General features: G+C 37.4%; 1 protein-coding gene across 1 annotated transcript; it reads right to left on the bottom strand.

The window, feature by feature from the left end:
• Positions 1-8: 8 nt before the first annotated feature.
• EI24 (EI24 autophagy associated transmembrane protein) lies at positions 9-20,622 on the bottom strand. Its single transcript, XM_058194728.1, has 12 exons — positions 20,505-20,622; positions 19,955-20,012; positions 16,300-16,445; positions 14,476-14,621; positions 8,636-8,696; positions 7,534-7,600; positions 7,034-7,158; positions 6,343-6,462; positions 5,052-5,163; positions 3,969-4,080; positions 2,145-2,219; positions 9-238 (listed from the first exon to the last, which is right to left on the bottom strand). Exons 3-12 carry the CDS (start codon positions 16,339-16,341, stop codon positions 88-90), a joined length of 1,011 nt encoding a protein of 336 aa, XP_058050711.1. The 5' UTR covers positions 16,342-16,445; positions 19,955-20,012; positions 20,505-20,622; the 3' UTR covers positions 9-87.
• Positions 20,623-21,372: the final 750 nt, after the last annotated feature.

The raw sequence follows: 21,372 nt of genomic DNA, 5'->3' as shown, positions 1-21,372 counted from the left end.
CCCCACCCCCCACCCCGGCAGATTGTTTCCTGCCCTCCTCAGAATCACAGAGACAACGGTTCTCATCTTCCTTCCCTGCTCTGGGGTTCAGTGTGCCAGTCGAGCAGGTGAGGAGCGTGGCGAGGGCAGTCGATCAGCGGACGAAGAGCTGCTCTGGCTGGACTGAAAATAAACCGTCTTATGAAATAGCTTGTTGCTAAGGAAGACGACCAAGGAAAAGAGGCGGAGCTGGAAGTGGCTGGAATAGAAGACAACCTCTATTAGTTTCTTAAACTCTATTAAGATCCCTTTGATTCGTGGACATACGGGTAGTCCTCGATTTATGACCAGTCGTTTAGTGACCGTTCGAAGCTATAACAGCACAGGGGAAAAAATGACCTTTGGCAGTTTTTCACACCACTGTGGTCATGTGATCAAAATCCAGACACTTGGCAATTGTATTTCTGACAGTTGTAGTGTCCCGGTGTCATGTGATCACCTTTTGTGACCTTCTGACAAGCAAAATCAATATTGCTTTACAACCGTGTCACTAATTTATCAACTGCGGTCATAAAATGGAGCAAAATTTACAAAACTATCTTGCATAGCAATGGAAACTTGGGGCTCAATTGTGGTCCTAAGTCGAAAACTCCCTGCATTCTACATTAGATCCTTTCAACGTACCAGATCCGCCTAACACCAATTATTGATGTCAGAGAACAGTTTTTACGGTTTTTCTCTACTGCTGAAATCTTTGTCAATTATGCAGATTTGTGGCAAGATGGGCAGCAAACAAATTAAATAAATAAATAATAAAACTTTTAGACTTCTAGGTCTAAAAGACTTAGACTTTTAAAAGTTTATAAGCAGTACATGTTTATAAGTAGTAGAATCTTTTCTGCTTACAGTAACTATCCATAGCTGTCAGGGCAAAAAATGGTACAGAGTATAATTTACTTCACTGGGGCAGAAGCCTTTACATATACAGGCAATCCTTGATTTACAACCAAAATTGAATTCTTAGTTGTTGAGTGAAATAGTCACTAAGCAACACATCTGCCTTCTGGCCCTTTTTGGAGTCCATCGTTAATCTGAACTATCATTAAGCAAAATGTCATAAGTTTAGGATTATCTGCATCTTTTCCTGAGAGCAAAATATTCTTTTATTTCTCACTCTAGCTGAAAGGCACTCAGTTACTCTAACAAGGAAATGGGCAACCTGGGGCCTTGGGTTTCACGTAAAATCTTGCAGTTTTGCAGCCCTCAATATCTCCTTTTTTCACAACTGCTGGGCTATCAATGTTCTGCCATTTTTGACATGAATATTGAATATGCCCCTTATCAGTTAGTAAGTGCTTGCCAAGCACCATGTCAAAAAAAGACACTGGCATTCTTCCCAATCAAGATTGTAAACAGTAAGCCTATTACAACTCCCCATTAATCATAAATAATAAAATATATAACTAATAATTATAAGTAAAATAATCATAAACAGAAAAACCCTAATTTTATAGACCTAATACAGCAAACTTTGGATGTGGAAGACAACATTCAAGTTTGAACATCTTGAAATAACAAAGTCAGCTGTTTCCAACAGTATCTAGATCACTGACATAAATACTTGATATTTATCAAATAACACATATTCATGCAAATGCTGCATACATAACTATTTATGTTCTCCATCACTTTGTAAACTCAAGAATTTACTATATTAAATCTCTATCAACATTTCTATAATTCTCAACCTTTTCTTCACCACTACCATTTTAAAATACCTTTTGTACCCATGGATTATGGCCATGGACCCCCAAGACTTAAGTTTTAAATCATAACATTTCTTCAAACCTTCATGGACGCCCTTGTGATAGCATCGCAACCCCCCCCCCGCAAGTTGAGAACACTAATCTAGATCAGGGGTCTCCAACCTTGGCAACTTTAAGCCTGGCGGACTTTAAGCCAGCTGGAGAATTCTGGGAGTTGAAGTCCGCCAGGCTTAAAGTTGCCAAGATTGGAGACCCCTGACCTAGATGACCTCATTTTCAACACCAAGAAAAAATATCTAGTGAGACCATTAAGAAAAAAGAAATCGGCAATTTTAAGGTAGACAGTAATTCTTTCCTTACTCACAAAAACATCTGCTGAGAAAGGAAATGGGTACTTACTATGGTCTTCCTGGTGTCTTGGATTCATTGGCGCTGATAATAAATAGAGGGAAAAGAATGGAGAACAAGCAGCCGCTGTGGGAAAGGGAGGCGGAGAGAGAAAATAGAAGATGTGATACAAGTCTCTCTGCAGACTTTTTTTTAAAAAGGAGAATGGATAAACTACAGAATATGATGTGGATGAAAAGTCTTAATGTGGAGAAGAGATGAGCATAAACCTTTCCTTTCTATTTTAGTGCAGGTTTTTTTTTTACATCCTTAAACTCAGTCAAGTGGAGCATGTCATTATAAGCATGTATGCTACCAAGAAATTAATGAATCTCACTATGGTTTTTAAATTATGGTAATCAGCTTAGGGCTATACTTGAAACAAGTGTCATTGTTTTGATAAACCATGTTTTAACAAGATCTGAGAATCCAACCATCCACATACATGCACACTCACACATGTGTATAGGAAAATGAAGAGGACAGTTTAGTAAACGAACCTGCTTTTTCCAAATGTCGTGCCTTAAATTTAGGAGACTTCAGACTGCATTTATTAACTTGCCTGCTCCTTCAATCATTGAAAAAATTGCTCATACATTATGAGGTTTTGAAAGCAACCTTGGTCTTAGTTTTTCTGTACTTCTTCTTAATGTTGTTTTTATATTTATCTTTTACTGTTTTATAAGCTGCCCAAAGTTGCCTTATTGATGAGATGGGTGACATATAAATTTATTGTATAAATTGAATAAATAAATATAAAATAACAAAGAACAATCCAAATATCCAGCATCCAAATGCTGTATCCACATCTTTTGTCATGCAGTTTGCCACTTAATATAACATAGCTTCTCCTATATCAGGGGTGTGAAATTCGCATCGTCAGGTCATCATCACGTGATTTATCACGAATTTTTCCCCCTTCACTAAACCGGGGGTGGGCATGGTCCGTGCGTGACACATCTAACCCGCAGGCCACAAGTTTGATACCCCTGTCCTATATGATAATAATTTATTAAATTTATATACCACCTAAGTTTTTATATAGCAGGCTCCCTCTTGTCCCCTATAGCTGACACATGGAATGGCTCAACCAATCAGCAGCAGGAAAAGCCAGCATCCAATTTCTGCCCAGATTAATATTCTGGCATAACTGGAAACAGGAAATAGTACTGTACTTATAAGAAAGTGTTTTCCTGCACTTTATCATGAAATATTCATTCTTTCACTCATGATTTAGAGGTTGTCCGACTATGGATGACTCTGATGGCTTATACCAGAGGTGGTATTTAGCAGGTTCTGACCAGTTCTGGAGAACCAGTAGCGGAAATTTTGAGTAGTTTGGAGAACCGGTAAATACCATCTCTGACTGGCCCGGTTCCCATCTATTCTCTGCCTCCAGAGTCCCAGCTGATCTGGAGGAAATGGGGATTTTGCAGTAACCTTCCCCTGCAGTGGGAAGGGAATGGAGATTTTAAAGTATCCTTCCCCTGCCACAATCACCAAGCCACACCCAAGCCATGTCACACCCACCAAGCCACGCTCACAGAACTGGTACTAAAAAATCTGAATCCCACCACTGTCTTACACTTTTAAAAGGACGACACAATAAAATAGAAAAACACATCATGGATGTCCAGAAGAAAAAAGCCATACATCTCAATTAAATCTTCAGGGCTCACAACAATATCCTAAGACCAGCTTTTCAAAGGCTTTGCTTCTATCACTGCTTATCATTTACACCAGATCTCTTTCCAGTAATTCCCTACCTACTTTTCCTCCTATCCCTCTCACAGGAAAGAAAAAGGATGGCATGTCTCCAGTTTCTCAGTAGGTCACCTGATAATGTAAGAAGACTGCATTGCAGTGAGAAAGGCCAGTGGCAACCCAAATCCAAAGTAATAAGGCCAGTTCCTTTCAATGTTGGATAGCCGTTGATGCATTTCAATTCCTGGCAAGAGAAAAAGCCCAAAACACATGGTTCAAAGAATTAATGCTGTGATATAATACTGGATATATCAGTATTATATTTCATAATTTCATATTTCATATCTCAGGAATTACAATCCCAATATTCCCTACTTCATATTCTAGGAAGTATTTGTTATGAACCAGGCCCAAATAGGTAGTAATAAACTAAGTCCGTGAAAAAACAAACTTTATTTGAACAGCTGGGAATTACTTTATTCCCAGCGTCGTTCAACTCAAAGTAAAACAAATGCCTCCCAACACAAATCCCTTTTATCTCACAAACCTCAGTCCAATTAGGCAAACTGCCAAAGGCCCTTCCTGGCAAACGTCCAGAAGCCACAAAAACAAAGATGTACACGAAGCAGAGGACGAAGCAGAAGAGGCAGCTACAACATTGTTTTCTGGCAAAGCTGAAACGCTGGTGCTGGTCTGTTTTAAGCTTTATGGGAGGGGCCAATCATCTCTCGGCCCTACTCCCGAGTTGTCCTCTCTGCTTGAGCTGCTCTTGCCTTCTGGCAGCTCTTCTCATGCATTAGGAACAGGCTCCTCCTGTTCCTCTGCCTCACTACTGTCAGTCTCTGGAGGCTCTGGAGTCCGCACCTCACTTCCCGATGGCCCTGGCCTCACCTCAGCCTCATCGCTGTCCGATTCCATTGCCAGCTCCGTAGGCTGCTGACGGACCACAACAGTATTATGTGAGTACACCTCCAACCCATGTGTTTTACTGATCACTGCTGATAACGGAGACCTTCAGCCACCACCACCAGCAGGCAGAGAATAAAATGTACTCTAATTTTTCAGTTCTGCTTCTGCCACTGGAGAATCTCCAAAGATTCTACTGGAAGAGGGTTTGATGGGATTTGTATGCATTTGTATAAAATAACCCCAATGCTTAAGAACAAAACGAGAGGATTTTTTTTAGTTACACATTGGAAAGCCAGCTGGACTCACCTTTATTAAACCAACGGTACTCAAAGCAATACAGTGAGTAAAGCAGCGACATATGAAGCAGACTAATTAACTGCCCAATGATATCAATAGGAAACAGGCTCACAATCATCCCCTGGGAAAAGCAAGAAATCAATTTTAAAGACCGTTCCCTTCCATAGGAAACTCAATTCTGTACTTTGTTAAAAAGCCCAATTCTTTAGTCCTTGTGAAAAGCCCATGAAACTAAACGAATGAAGAGACAGTACAGGTAGTCCTCGACTTACAACTGATCGCTTAACAACCATTTGCACTTATAATGGACTCAAATTACTCACGACCTACCCCCCAAGTTATGACTGTCACATGACGCTTGATTATATTTCTGGCCTTTGGCAACTGGCTCACACATATGACCAGTGGCAGCATCCTATGACTGCTCTTTGTGACATTTTTTTGCAGTTTTCTGGCAAGCCCGGCCCAAGGTTGACTCAGCCTTCCATCCTTTATAAGGTAGGTAAAATGAGGACCCACATTGTTTGGGGGGGCAATGAGTTGACTTTGTAAATATACAAATAGAATTAGACTATTGCCTTATACACTGTAAGCCGCCCTGAGTCTTCGGAGAAGGGCAGGATATAAATGTAAATAAATAAAAAAAAAAAGAACGATCCATTAGATAAAGTGGCTTTGTACCTACAAGCGTGCAGTTTGATTAATGACTGCATTTGCTTAACCACCTCTGTAAAAAACAATCATATTATTGAGTCTGGTCACATGGGGCCTCGATTTACGACTGAAATTCTGGTCCAATTATGGTCATAAATCAAGGTTTAACTCGATTCTCTTCTCCCTTGATACCCTCTGCTCCACTCCCAATATTAGAGCATTGTATCTCAGGTCCAAGGGCAACACAGTCCATGACCATCATTCTTGGCTAGAAGTCCAGCTATGCACATTTAAGCACCAAACCTGGCCTGTAGTTCTTTCTTGAATGGCAGGAGGACATGAGTCCAAGAATTCTCCGTTATAAACAGCTTTGAAGTAGTAGTAGTGTTAATCTATAATCCCAAAGGTTGTGACTGGGAGAGAACTATCATATACGTCAAACTGGCTAGCAACCTATTTATAAAAATATGGCTTAATTCATTCTTTTTTCTTTCCCAGTCCTCTCTGCTTTTCTCTACCTTGTGATTTATTTCTTGTAAGGTCTGCCAAATGTATGGTTTTGCATTTGGATGTCCTTCAAATACCAATGTCTATTACCCTTAAGAATCTGGATAATCCGGATTGGGTGTTTTATGCCCGTTCTTACCTGGATGAGAAAAAGAGCTTGCAGTAAGAGGTTAAACAACATGTCGGCAATGATTTTACTGACACTGGGGAAAGGCTGCGGCTTCCTTCCTGACACTTCAAATGCCAGATCAGCAATGTCCTGAAACAGAATAATCAGACTTACTTCTGAACAAAATGGAAGAAGATCGTTGTCTTGAATATCCCTCAAAAAACACAGTACAATACAGGTCAGTCCTTGACTTATGACCACAATTTAAGACCAGAATTTCCATTGGTAAGCATATTGGTTGTTGAATGAGTCACGCCCAATTTTAAGAGCTTTTCGGCCATGGTTGTTAAGTGAATCACTGCAATTATTAACTGAACTATGCAGTAATTAAGCGAATCTGGCTTTCCCCCTTTGACTTTACTTGTTGGAAGCCAGCTGGGAAGGTTGCAAATGGCAGGCACTTAACCCCAGGACACGGCAACCATCATAAATATATGCCGGTTGCCAAGCACCCAAACATGACTGTGGGAATGCTGTGACAGTCCTAAATGAGAAGAACAATTGTTAGTCATTTTTTTCATGATATTGTAGCTTCGAATGGTCACTACAAATGGTTGTAAGACTTGTAAGACAAGGACTACCTGAATATCAAGGAATGGTTTGTGTAGATAAGCAAGAAGAGCTAGGCCAAGTTATCAATTTCCTCAAAAAAACTGCTTACCTGAAACCAAATGGCATTGACCACTTTGCTAAGCACAAAGAGGGGGAGGACCCAAAGGGCACTGAAGATGGAGGTGAGAATAAATTCCAGCCAAGACCAGACATCGCCATGTAATGACGGGTCACCTTTCAAAACAGAGAGAGCGTTTTCAACGGTGGTAAGAAAAATGATTCATTACAATTTAGGGACTTGACATGAACTGCCATACCAGAAAAATAAAATATATCTTCCCTCTATAAATCTCATCTACTGATCACAAGTAGACAACAGATTGGTAAATGTAGACAGGACCATAATTACAGCTTCCTTTCATTCAAGAGCGTTATTTCATGTTTACAAATATAGTACTATGTTCCAAGTTTGAAAATGTGAGGGCAAGGGAAGAGAAGAGTAGGATAGATTCAATACAACCAATTGTATGCTTGTCCATAACATAATTGCCTAGATTAGGCACAAAGAAGTATTTACTTGGCAAATGTCTTAAACAGTAATATACTTACCAATTACATGTGCTGTTGCTGACTGAAGCAGAGGGATGAACACCCGGTAGAACAAGAGGAGGCTAAGCTAAAAAAAAAACCATAGTAATTCAGTTTTAACCACTATTTTTAATTATACATGCTAAAATGGGGAAAGAATGTTTTCCAAGTTTCAGAAGATGCAATTGTTTTCTACAACTGAGCTTCAATCCTGATATCTTAGCACATAATTCATGGTTTTCCCCAAGTACGTACACAAGTAAATATATGCATAATTTGTCTTTATAAATATGAGAACTCCAGCACATTCATTTGTAGTTCAATGGGGAAATTGTAACAGGGAAAAAAACAGCAAAAAGAAACACTAAAATGCTATAAACAAAAAGCTACAAACTTTCCCTAAACTGAAATTAAGGACATAAAAGTTCTTTGCATCCAAACCCAAAAAAGTGCTTTAGAAAAGGTATAAAACTATATCCCATGTCCATAAGCACCCCCTTAAACAAACTGCATCTTTTCTGGGGTTTGTCCAGTGCTATAGCTCCATGATCCCAGTAAAAAATTTGAGAGCTGCGGTGGCGGAGTGGTTTAAATGCAGTACTGCAGAATATTTCTGATGACTGCCAGCTGACTGCAATTTGGCAGATCAAGTCTCACCAGGCTCAGGATTGACTCAACCTTCCATCCTTCTGAGGTCAGTAAAATGAGGACCCACATTGTTGGAAGCAATATGCTGACTCTGTAAACTACTTAGAGAGGGTTGTAAAGCACTGAAAGGTGGTATATAAGTCTAAGTGCTCTTGCTATTGAGATGACAAAAATTGATGAGGGGCTGTCAACATTTCTTAACTCAAACATGTATTTCCTGGGATTGTGTGGCTATTTTAAATTTATAGTTATATTAAAATTTGATTGGGATAACACTGCATGACCAAGGCTAATGAAATGTTAACTATCCCTTATTTGGGAAATAGTAATGATTTCAATCACTATTCAGTTTGCTTTTCAGGTTGCAGCATTATCCAATTACAAAGTTCAAGCAAGTAAGCATATTTGCAAAAAGAACAAAGCAATTGATTCACTTATGTTGCTACTGTTAAAAAATAGGCGCAAATATTCTTACCCAAAATACACCTCCATTCCATGCACAACACTGAAGTATTCGGCTTACTATCCTGGGTTCACTAAAGAAAAATACAAGAAAGTGCAAAAATCAAAACTACATGTATTTTTTAAAAAAGCACATCTGTTTAAACACAGAAACAGATGGGAATGCTTGATACGGAAGCAGATTCTTTAAGCTTGGTAGTTTCATTCTATTTGCAACCATAAACATGTAAAAGTATACCGGTACATTTCCATTATTCTCATTAAATTTCAAACTGTTGGGAGCCACATTTGGTAAAAACAACAACCCTATTTTAAAAGTTTCCAGTTTTCTTGTTTTTCTCTGTTGTTAGGTAACCCTATCTAGATAATCATCATTTCAGCTATTCAACATCATACAGATATATATGTAGAACTGTATGTTGTTTAGCACCTAAGAATTATCTATTTATTTTATTGGAATTTGTCAAACAAAAACAAAAATAAGAATAAGAGAATAAAAATACAATGACAGGGACAATAGGCACGTTAGTGCACTTATGCACGCCCCCTCGACTGACCACTTAAGTATGAAGTAAGGTCCACAGAAGTCAATCTGTGACTAAAACTGCGAAAATTTGTAGTTGAGACAACTATAACATAATAACAGAGTTGGAAGGGACCTTGGAGGTCTTCTAGTCCAACCCCCTGCCCAGGCAGGAAACTCTACACCATTTCAGACAAATGGCTATCCACAACGTTTTCTTAAAAATTTCCAGTGTTGGAGCATTCACAACTTCTGGAGGCAAGTTGTTCCACTTATTGATTGTTCTAACTGTCAGGAAATTTCTCCTTAGTTCTAAGTTGCTTCTCTCCTTGATTAGTTTCCATCCATTGCTTCTTGTTCTGCCCTCAGGTACTTTGGAGAATAGTTTGACTCAGGTAGGGCTGTGATAGCAAACCTGTGGCATGCAGAGCCCTCTCTGCAGGCATGCCAGCCGTCACCCCAGCCGAGTTCCACCACGCATGCATGTGCACCAGCCAGCTGGTCTTCAGGTCTCTGCCACGCATGTGCAGGGTGCACGTGGGGGACGCGTACACACATGTGCAGGGACATTCACATTGCATTTTGGGGCTTCATGTAGCACCCCTGCCACCCCATTTTGGCTTCCAGGTTGGTGAAAGTGGCTTTCCAGGCCCAAAACAGGGTGCGAGGGCGCGCATGGCCCCTCTGCACAATGTTTTGGCTTCCAGGTTGATGGTGTAGTAGACATAGTCGAGCGTTTGGTGGTCCTCTTCATTCTCCTCAATTCTCCTTTTCTCCTTCCCAGTTACGAGGAGTCAGCCTCTTGGAAAGAAGGATTCTCAGCCTTCTTGGCTTCCCTTCTTCCCGGCAGCCTTTGCAGCCTTTTTTATTTCTTTTTCATAAAGTCAATTTTTTAAAAACATGAATTACAACTACAGAAGCTTAAGGGCTGGAGACTAAAATTAGTATCTTAAAATCTTCATTCCTTTTAATCTTAAGCTCCAATCTTCTTCTTTTAATCTGGTTCCCTGTACCTTTCACATTCCATGACATTATTAAAAGGGATTTGCCAGACATTTTATTTTTACAAGAAACCCATCAGAAATCTGAAGATTCAAATAGAATGTATATAAAAGGTATGCAAATATATGAAAAAGCATTTGGATCTTCAAAAGCTAGAGGAGTTGCAACACTGATATCAGATAGGGTGTACTTTGAAAAACATAAGGTAATTTTGGATGAAGATGGAAGATATGTAATAATTGTTGGAAATCTTAATGAGGAAAAAGTGACACTTGTTAATTTATATTTACCGAATGAAAAACAAAGAGAATTTCTTGAAAAAATAACAAAAATTTTGGAGAATGAAAGTGTAGGGAAAGTAATTGTGGCTGGGGATTTTAATTTAATCAGAGATAAAATAGATAGTACTAATCCCACCCGCTGTGGAGGAGCAAATAAAATGGGGATTTTAAATATGTGGATGCTTCGAAATGGCGTGGTTGATGTGTGGAGAGAGGTTAAAGGAATTGAGAGAGTATACACTTTTTTTTCTAAGATATATAATACATATTCTAGAATTGATTATATTTTTCTTTCTAAAGATTTGTTGAATAATGTGGATAAGGTAGATGTGGGAATTTAAAGATTCTGATCATGCAGAAGTTATGGTGGACTTAGATTTTAATTTTGAGAAAAAGAAGCTATTGGAGATATGACGAGAAATTGTATAAAATGAAAAGGATAAAAATGGATACTTAAAAACTGGAGGAAAGTTGGAGATTAAATGATAACGGGAGGTTAAATTTGAAATTGTTTGGGATGCGATGAAAGCGGTGTTTAGAGGAGAGTATTAAATTATCAAGTAGGAAATATAAAAATTATAAAAATTAAAATGGAAAGAGATAAAAATCAGATTAAAGAATTGGAAAATCAATTTTGCTTACTAAAGAAAAAAATTCTTCAGGAGCTTAATATGTTAAGAAATAAAATGATAGAAGAAGATACAGAGTTAGTAAAAAGAAATTTGAGATTTTAAATAGGAATTTTTGAATTTAGTAATAGAAATTCTAAATTATTGGCAAAGATGGCGAAAGATAAAAGAGAGAAGAGGGAAATTGGAGTTTTGATAGATGATAGAGGTATAAGATGTTATAAAAAATTAGAGAAATGTGAAGTGGTTAGAAATTTTTTTCAGAATCTATATTCAAAGAAACCAATTAATCGGGGAAAATTGCAAAGCTATTTAGAAAAGTATGTGGTGAAAATTGATCAAACATATAAGGAATTGATGGAAGAAGATATAACACAAGATGAGATTAATGGAATAATACAAAAATTAAAATTAGGGAAAGCTCCAGGTGAGGATGGATTATCTGTTGAGTTTTATAAAGAATTTAAAGAATTAATAATACCAAGATTGCAAAAATTATTCAATGGAATATTACATGGTGGGGAAGTACCTTCGTCATGGAATAGAACGGTGATATCCCTAATTCCTAAACCAGATAAAGATTTAGAAAGGATTGAGTCCTATCGGCCCATTTCTTTAATTAATCAGGATGCAAAGATATTTACTGCTATTATAAGTAATAGATTAAATAGATTTATAGATAGATATATAAGTTATAATCAAGTAGGTTTTGTGAAGGGTAGATACATGAGTGATATTGTTAGAAGAGTATTAAATATTATAGATGTAGCTGAATATAATGGTGATAAAATTGGTATAGTATCATTGGATATTTTTAAAGCTTTTGATTCTGTACAATGGGAAACAATTAAAGTAATTGTGGAGGCTTTAGGCTTTGGTAATAAGTTTATACATGTTATTTCAAAATTGTACCAAAAGAGCAGTGCAAGAGTGAAGGTGAATGGAATATTAACTGAAGAGATAAAATTAGAAGCTGGTACGAGACAAGGATGTCCCTGTCCCCAACATTATTTTTATTGGCTATGGAAATATTGACAAAATGATAGAAAAGATGAAGAATTAGAAGGATATAAGGGTATAAGATAAATTTGTATGGATGATACTTTAATTATTTTGAAAATGTAGAGAAAGATTTGAAAAGATATATAAGCATTTGATAGAATTTGAGGAAATGACAGGATTGAAAGTAAATTGGTCAAAGTCAGAATTATTGATGGATAGTAATGGTAATGAGTCTGAGAATATGCAAGAGCAATTTGGGATAAGGATTAAAACACATTGAAATATTTGGGTATAGTGCTTTCACTTAAGGTTAAAGAATTGAAAAAACTTAATTATGATGTGGTGATTAACGAAATTGAGAAGAAGATAGATAAATATAAAATTTTAAAGTTGTCTTGGTTTGGTAGAATTGCAATGTGTAAGATGATGTTGTTGCCCAAGTTCAACTTTTTATTCGAGATGCTACCACTAAATTTGACAGAGAAAGATATTGAAGGATATCAGAAAAAATTGGATAAATTTTGCAATGGTGGCAAAAGACCCAGATTAGTGAAGAAAATGTGGTATCAAAATCAAAAGGAAGGTGGATTAGGAATCCCCAAATTATTTAATTATTACTGTGCGTATGGTATCCGGATAGTGGTAAAAATACTTAAAGGTGAAGATAATTATTGGAGAGATTTAGAGTTAAGGGATATAGAGAAATTTGGATCAAGGTGGTTTTTAGATAAAGCAAATTTAAAATGTGTAAGTAGAAGTTATTGGTTAAAGGGATTAAGTAAAATGTGGAACAAATTTGTTAAAATTTTAATTCGGATATAATCTTTTGGGGAGACAACTGAATTTGGCCAATTAAAATAATATAAAACGTAATGAAGTGATTAAAGAGGAAAATATAGAAATTATTAGAGATTGGATAAAAGTTATGGGAAATGAAAGGAGGAATAAAGAAATTATTGAAAAATTAGGGTTAAGTTGGTTTGAAAAATACAGATAGAAAATGGACAAAAAACTAAAGGAAAATTATTCGATAAATAGATGTGAAACTGAATTTGAATATTTAGTATCTCGGATTATGAAAGATGAAATTGGGCTAAAGGGACTCGTTAGTAGGGTTTATAAGATTATAAATTCTGATGAAAAATTACAAAGAGTGATGAGGACAAATTGGGAAAAAGATCTTAATATTGAAATACCAGAGTCAGATTGGAATGTGAATTGGAAGAGTAGAATTATGAGAACTTTATCTATAAGGATTAAAGAGCACAATTATAAAGTTGTTTGGAAATGGTATTTGACTCCAGTAAGATTGTCACAAATGGATAAAAAATTAGTAAAAATGTTGGAGATGTGAGATGGAATTGGGGACTTATGAACATATGTGGTATAATTGTGATAAGGTTAAAAGTTTTGGCAACAATTGGAGAAAATGATATTTGAAATGATGGGGAAAGTAATAACATTGAGAGTGGAAACTATATTATTGTTGGTAATTAAGGAAATAGAATTAACAAAATATGAAAAAGAATTGATTAGAATTATGATTATAATAGGTAGAATTATAATAGCTAGATATTGGAAACTAGATGTGATTTTTAGAATAGAAGAGTGGAATTCTGAAATGTGGAAATTAGCTTTAAATGATAAAATGACATGTGATATTAAAATTAGAAGTGGTGTGTATAAAGAAGATATTTTCTGGAAGACTTGGAAACCATTTGTGGACTTTGCGCTTGGAACATTGGACGCTTCAGTACCTGTACCTTGAGAACGTGGATTTTGGCAATCATGAGGATATATCCGAAGACCCAAATCTTCCTTTTATGTATAGCACAAGGGTGTAATAATGTATTTTTTTTGTTTGTTTGTTGTAAAAAAAGTAATAAAAAATAAAATAAAATAAAATAAAATCTTCATTCCAAGTCTCTTCCTACAAAGAATCCAGTGGCTTCCATGATGAAAATAAACAGTTATATAGAACATAAGTCAAGCCCTCAAATGACACTGGCTGAGAGAGCCACATAAGAGAATATTACAAATTCCTCATTTAATTTGGCCAATAGAAAATAAAAATCCCTACCAAAATTTGCAGGATCGCGTTTGCACACAGACTATGCTAGCAAAAGTGATTTCTAGGGATTCAGTGCCATCTTGGTGGTGGTGCAGTGGTTAAAATGCAGTATTGCAGTCTAATTCTGCTCACTGCCAACTGCTAGCAGTTCGATTCTCACCATTCACAAAGTTGACTCAGCCTCCCATCCTTCAGAGGTTGGTAAAATGAGGACCCAGATTGTTGGGGGCAATATGCTGACTCTGTAAAACCGCTTAGAAGGGCTGTGAAGTGGTATATAAGTCTAAGTGCTATTGCTATTGATGATAAAACACTGATAGACGATTACTGGAACTTGGAACTTACTTCTCTTGCTTTCTCTCTTCACTTTGTGCTCTTCGCTGGGCGAGCACACTAGTTGCTCTTCTTTTCCGCTGCTCTTCCCTTTTCTGTTGGATCCGAGCATCCAGCTTGGAGATTGTGCAGATCCCCCATATGGAATCTTTAATTCCCTAGAGACATAAACATCTGAATTCAACATACAGTATACAATTCAACAGTCTGTATGCAGGTACTTCTCAACCAACAGCCATTCATTTAGTGACCATTCGAAATTCCAACAGCACTAAAAAGTTACTTATGACCAGTCCTTCCACTTACGATTGTTGTAGCAACTCCACAGTCATATGATCAAAATTTGGTAACCAGCAGCTATTTACAATAGCTGCAGAGTCCCAGAATCATGGATTTACCATCTGCAATCTTGCCAGCTGGCTTCTGACAAGCAAAACTCAAATTCCCCATAGTTCCAAATCTCCAACATGTATGAAAAATCCAGATTTTGAAAATTTATTTCAAAAGTATTAAATACAAATGATAAATAGTTAGATGCTTCAGTATTGGGACCACAGATAGTGCACGCTTACCAACCACTCATTCAGTGACTGATGTTATGACAGCACTAAAAGATTTGGAGCTGTTCCTTGAAGTTGTGTTTGTCACAATCCCCTGCAGGCATATGATCACTATTTGCGACTTTTTCAGCTGGCTTCCGACAGTCAAATGGGGAAGCCATCAGGAAGTTACCAATCGTGGTCATGTTACATTAAAATTAACAACCTACAGTGATATACGTATTGCCAGCAGTCAGAACATATGTTGTAAGTTGGCACAGCCATGTAATGTTTCACTTAATGATCACACTACTTAATGACAGAGCCACTGGTCCCAATTGTGTTTGGTAAGTAAGGACTATCTGTATATCAGAGCAGAAAAATCTGAAGCTTCAGAAAGCCTGTTCCTAACTAGTTCACTAATAAAAGCTTGTAATAGTAATCATATTTCATTAATTTAATTAAGTGAAAACCAGAAACTAAATGAAGTATAAATGAACCCTGGCATTTGACTCAAAAACAAAATGTACTCCCTGACTTAAAACAGATTGTGTACCCCTGCTGCAAATTCAAATTTAAACATCTGTTGCCTGCATATTTTCTTCTAAAAGATATTCTACTGAATGTCAAAATGCAATCCAGTTAGATACTTCAAATGTCTGAGGTAAGTTGGATACTTGATCTAGATTTTCTTGTTTCTGCTGACCAGTTGTCATGACTCATCAAACAGTTTTACCTGGTTGACTGAGAATCTTCACTGACATCTTATTTCTCCTGATTTTTTCTCTAAATGAGATACCTAAGCAACTATCCAGTGATTTTCTAGCTAAATCTAATCCTTTAAAAGCAAGATTGGACAACCACTTGTCAGAAATGGTATAGGATGTCCTGCTTGAGCAAGGGGTTGGACTAGAAGACCTCTGAGGTACCTTCCAATTCTGTTATTCTGTCTGTTATTCTGATATTCATTATCTGATCACTAATTTAATGCCATCACAGTTCAGAAACTCTCCATTTACTATGAATCAAAGAGTTAGACACAAGGATATTACACTTGAGTTTAACCCAAATGCTGAGAAACTACCAGAGTTAGAATTGGTACTGAGATGGATTTTACTTCATAATTACACATAGTTTGTGAATTAAGTCCTACAGGTTCCTAAAACTTTCTTTCTTCATATCACCAAAGACAGATTTACGGCACCTAACATAAATGTTAGTGGCTGAAACACTCTTAAAATCCAATCTTATTTTAAATGCACTGTTGTGAATAACAACAAGAAAAGGAAGTACTTACCCTGATAAGATCATTAAGGAAGATCTTGACGCTATCTGCCATATCTATACCAGCATTGTCTCGACATCTACAACTATCAACTACAAGGTGTAGGGAAGAATTGACCCCAGGCCTGTCTCATTGTGAAAACATGAAAAATTGGTAATCTGACAAAAGAACAAAAAAGATAGCTATAAATGAAGCAATGAAATTGATGTTATGATTATAAATTGAGTACATTTGTCCTTAATCATTTTTAAATTCATATGGATCATGAAAATGTTTACTTTCCAAGATCATATTAAATCATTTTAAACATGCTTCTTCCAGACCACAATAAACATCAGTGCTTAAGATATTCCAAGAAGTAGCAACAACAAATAATACAATGCTCTAAATCAGGGGTCTCTAACCTTGGTCCCTTTAAGACGTGTGGACTTCAACTCTCAGAGTCCCTCAGCCAGCAAAGCTGGCTGAGGAACTCTGGGAATTGAAGTCCACACGTCTTAAAGGGACCAAGGTTGGAGACCCCTGCTCTAAATATTCAAGTCTCATGTTTAGTGTGTGGATGAGATATAAAATCATGGCAAAAAAATTTTAAGATGTCACAACAGTTCAGCAGGGATGGTTTCCATTAAACCTAAGTGAGACCAACACTCACCTACAAACATGCCAAGCCCATTCTCAGCCCCAATGAGATGCCAGCCCAAACTATTCTGGTTCTCTATTTTACTTTCTGTCCTTTTCTGACATATTTTATATTATTCATTTTGTTTCTATAAATTAATAAATATGCACGTATATTTTACCTAGCATTCAAACATTTTTAATTTTAAAAAATCACAAAATACAAAGTATCCACAACTAGAATTTTATCTTTCAAACATCTGTCTTTTCTTGTATTTTTCAAAGTTCTTACAATTAGAACAATGCTTCAGAGTCACCAAAATACTGACCAAAGTAAACCAAAGAAAAAAATTAATTTAAAGTGCAAGTGATGGCAAAGCCAATGGTGATATACTATGAGAAGAATTCTCCAAAGAAATCAGGCTGGAAGCCAATGAAATAAGAATAGAGATCTTTTATTAACAAACAATTAACTTGTTAATTTCTCATTTTTGTCTGTGAAGTTAAAATACAATTTAAGATCTTTATGTGGCATATTCTGATTTTTTAAATATAGGACTATCAATGTACTAATCACTTTACAGACTAATATGAGTTAGCTAGTATGTAAGAAGGACTTTACAGAGAATTAACATCACAGAATAGTATATAAAATTGCAAAACCAGTTTCCCTGAGATATTACACCAAACCATCATTAATGTTTAGTCTCATTCTAGTTACTGAACTATCAAATTATAATTTATGACTGGCTAAAAACAGTCATAATCATGATTTGAGGTGTTTTCAAATGATGATTTGTTTAAATCACTCAACTTAATGAAAAATTGATGCTTAGATGTTTAATCTGAGGAGAAACGACTGATTTAAGGAAGAAAAAGGAAAACAACAGGTTGCGCTAATCAATTGTTCACATGTTTGAGAGCTCAAAACAAGCTTAACATCAAGATTTAGTTTTGCCTGGATTAAACATAATTATCATGATTCCGGGTTAATTTATAGAATAGCATCAGGGAACAATTTGAAGAAGTGGTAATAAAACTGCTTCTAGAGACTAAAATAATCATAACCTGAAGCAAGATGGAAGGTTTAGTGAAGAGGTTGATGCCAGGACAAAAATTAATTTGATTTAATTCGTAAATTCAATTAAAAGTAGTATGATTACTCATAATATTCTCTGTAACAGAGGATATGGATGTCAAAGGAAAGTAATACAGGGCTCTGGAACATCAGGCTGTGACTTCTCCTATAAATACCAAGGCCGCCTGGCATACAATTTAACAATATGAAGTAACTTATTTTGTCATAAATCAATTCAGATCTCCACAAGCATCATATATACATTACAGAAAATATAAATCAATACATGTACTGAATCTGAATCTAAACTCCTTCCAAAATAACTCTCAAATGGTTCGTATTTCAAACCAGAACTATTTTATATGCAGTTGCAGTAATAAGACTTAGATGAGAAGGATGAAGTACAAACTTTCAAAGTTCTAAAATTATTTATAAGGAAAACTTTCAGTCTCAAAGAATTGTTCAACTCTAGTACTTTGAGATACAACCTTAAGCATTACAGTATGTAGGAACCTCTCACTAAATCATGTCATTTGGGAACAGAACTACTACTGCATGCTGTACAGTATTCATTCATCCTCTTGCCAAGACAGAATTGCTCCCGAGTACTGTGTTTAAAAAAATGTTTGAAATGCAACTGAAATCATGCTTCAGTTTAGAGGTACTATGTCACTTTCGAGAACATGTTTATTTTAACTCTATTGAAGCCCTGTTATAAATGTCTGTGTTATTGCCCTAATTCCCAGAATAGAAATATGTGGTTCTGAGAAAAATCATATATTTATTTATTTATTTATTTATTTATTCATATTTTTATATCGCCCTTCTCCGAAGACTCAGAGTGGTGTACAGCAAATAAAACAACAAAAATCCAAAACAAATTAAAATACTATAACAAGTTTAAAAATCTAATTTAACTAAATTTACTGGACAACCTTGTAGGTACAGCAAAGCCTGAAAAAATAACTTAATGACTGATAATTTCTAGTAGGCTTCTAATCACTGCACTAGACTCCTTTTGATAAGGAGATTAAATCAGAAGATTGTTCTTTGATGTGCTGCAACAGACCATCTCTCCAACATCTGAACTACTTGCTAAGTGTCTATTTGCTTGCTCAATGAGAAGGAAACTTCCCCAAATGGAGTGCCTTAAAACATTATAAACAAACATTTTCCCACAGGGTGGGGAAAGCTTCAAAGTAATGGATGAAACAGAAATAAAGGAAAAATTAATTATTATTATTTATTTGATTTAAGCTTCAACTCCAAAAAGTATTGGGGTGCAGCAGTGCTATATTGCAAATCAGGTTACAAATTTAAGGATTTGGGTGTAATATGAAGAAAGGAGGAAAATGACACGGGGAGAAGAAATGGAAACTCCAATACAGGTAGTCCTTGACTTACGACCACAATTGAGCCCAACGTTCTTGTTGCTAAATGAGACATTTGTTAAGTGAGTTTTGCACCATTCTACAACCTTTCCTGCCACAGTTCTTAAGCGAATCACTGCAGTTGTTAAGTTAGGGACACGGTTGTTAAGTGGATCTGGCTTTCCCATTGACTTTGCTTGTTAGAAGGTCGCAAAGGGAGATCACAGGACCCCATGAACACAGCAACCGTCATAAATACGAATCAGCTGCCATGCCTCTGAATTTTGATCACATGGCCACGAGGGTCTACAATGGTTGCCAGAGAAATGGTCGTAACACATTTTTTTCAGTGCCATTGTAACTTCGAGCCATCACTAAACAAACTGTTGTAAGTCGAGGACTACCTGTAGCAGAGAGTCTCAGACAATGATGTTGTTACCTAGTTGGGTTATGAAATGTCTGCAAGTCAGTAACCAAGCTGAGAGCTTGAGAGAGCACCAAGGAAATAGAAAGACTTTGGGTAATAATAATGTTATTATTATTATTATTAATCAGCCATGAAAGCCTGTGAGGCCAGCTGCTTTCTTTTAGCCCAACCTACCTCACAGGGTTGTTGTTGTTGTTGTGGGGAAAACAGGAAGCAGGAGCATTAAATAACACTGCCTTGAATTGTACAAAATAAAAAGGAGATATTGTTATTGTTATTATTATTCCCTCAAAATACAGTCTTGCACACAAGCATCGATGAAAACTGTTTAAGGCGGGGTGGGTGGGGCGCTCCCCGTCCAGGTCTCTCGAAAGGACTACAATTCCCATCATCCCCATGCACTACACCTTGCTGGCCAGGGATCGAGAAAGATGCGGCCCGGGCAAGAACCCGCCTCAGACCCGGCAACGGCAGAAAAGGAATATTACACTCGGCCGGAGGGACCACGGCATCCCCTCCTGCCCAGCCGGACGGGGAACGGCAGGAAAGGCGGGCAAGCAGTGACGGATGGGCTTTGTAGTCAAGCCCGCCGGGGACGACGCGAAGTGGCCAAAAAAAAGGGGGGAAAGCGAAGCGGGGAAATCCGCAATCCGGGAAAGCCCGAGACGGATCCCAGAAGAGAAAAGCGGGAGGCCGCTTCCCTCCTCCAGACGGCCGTCGATACTTGCCAGCCCAGGCCTCCCGGGGTCCGCGACTGACAGGCCGCCGCGCCCGTCAGCCTTTCACTCCTCGGGCCGCACCGGGCGGGGGACGCCACTGCGCACGCGCGGCTCACCTCACACCATTCTTTCCCACCCCCCCCCACCCCTTCCTCCTCAAGCCTCGCCAGGAGGCAGCGCCCGCGCCAGGGAGCATCCCGGGCTTCGACCCCGGCGATGCGCATGCGCCCTCCCGCCAGCACAGACATGCGCAGTTCAGAAGCCGCCGGCCTGAGCGCGTATTCTCCTTTCCACCTCAGGCGCGCGTGAGGGAATTTCGTGTGTTTTATTTTCTTTTATTTCTGTCTATCCCAGTTCCCGTGTACAGGTAGTCTTCAACTTACCACCACAACTGAGGCCAAAATTTATGTTGCTGAGTCAGAAATTTGCCCCATTTTACGACTTTTCTTGGCCACGTTTGTTAAGTGAATCATGGCGTTTCTTAAATTAATAGCATGGTTATTAAGCGAATCTGGGCCTTCCCCGTTGACTTGCAAAAGGGGATCACATGACCCGAGAACGCTGCTACGGTCATAAACGTGAGTCAGTGGTCAAGCGTCCAAATGTAAATCACAGTCACCATGAGGATGCTGTGTTGGTCATAAGTCTGAAAAATGGTCCTAAATCACATTTTTAAGTGAACTGTTGTAAATCGAGGGCTACCAATACATTGTTCTGCATCTGTTGTTCTTTGCTGGCATACAAAGAAAAACAATATTTGTAGGTTTTAGGAAGAATATATTATTCATAGGAAAGCTTCTACTGCATGAAAGCTTCTATATTATATTATTTCCTATATTATTATTTTTATTTATTTATTTTTGTCACAACAGT

Source organism: Ahaetulla prasina, chromosome 9 (assembly GCF_028640845.1).
Source record: "Ahaetulla prasina isolate Xishuangbanna chromosome 9, ASM2864084v1, whole genome shotgun sequence".
NCBI classification, from domain to species: domain Eukaryota; kingdom Metazoa; phylum Chordata; class Lepidosauria; order Squamata; family Colubridae; genus Ahaetulla; species Ahaetulla prasina.
Note: the sequence above shows the minus strand (reverse complement) of the source record. Positions and strands in the feature narration are given on the sequence as shown.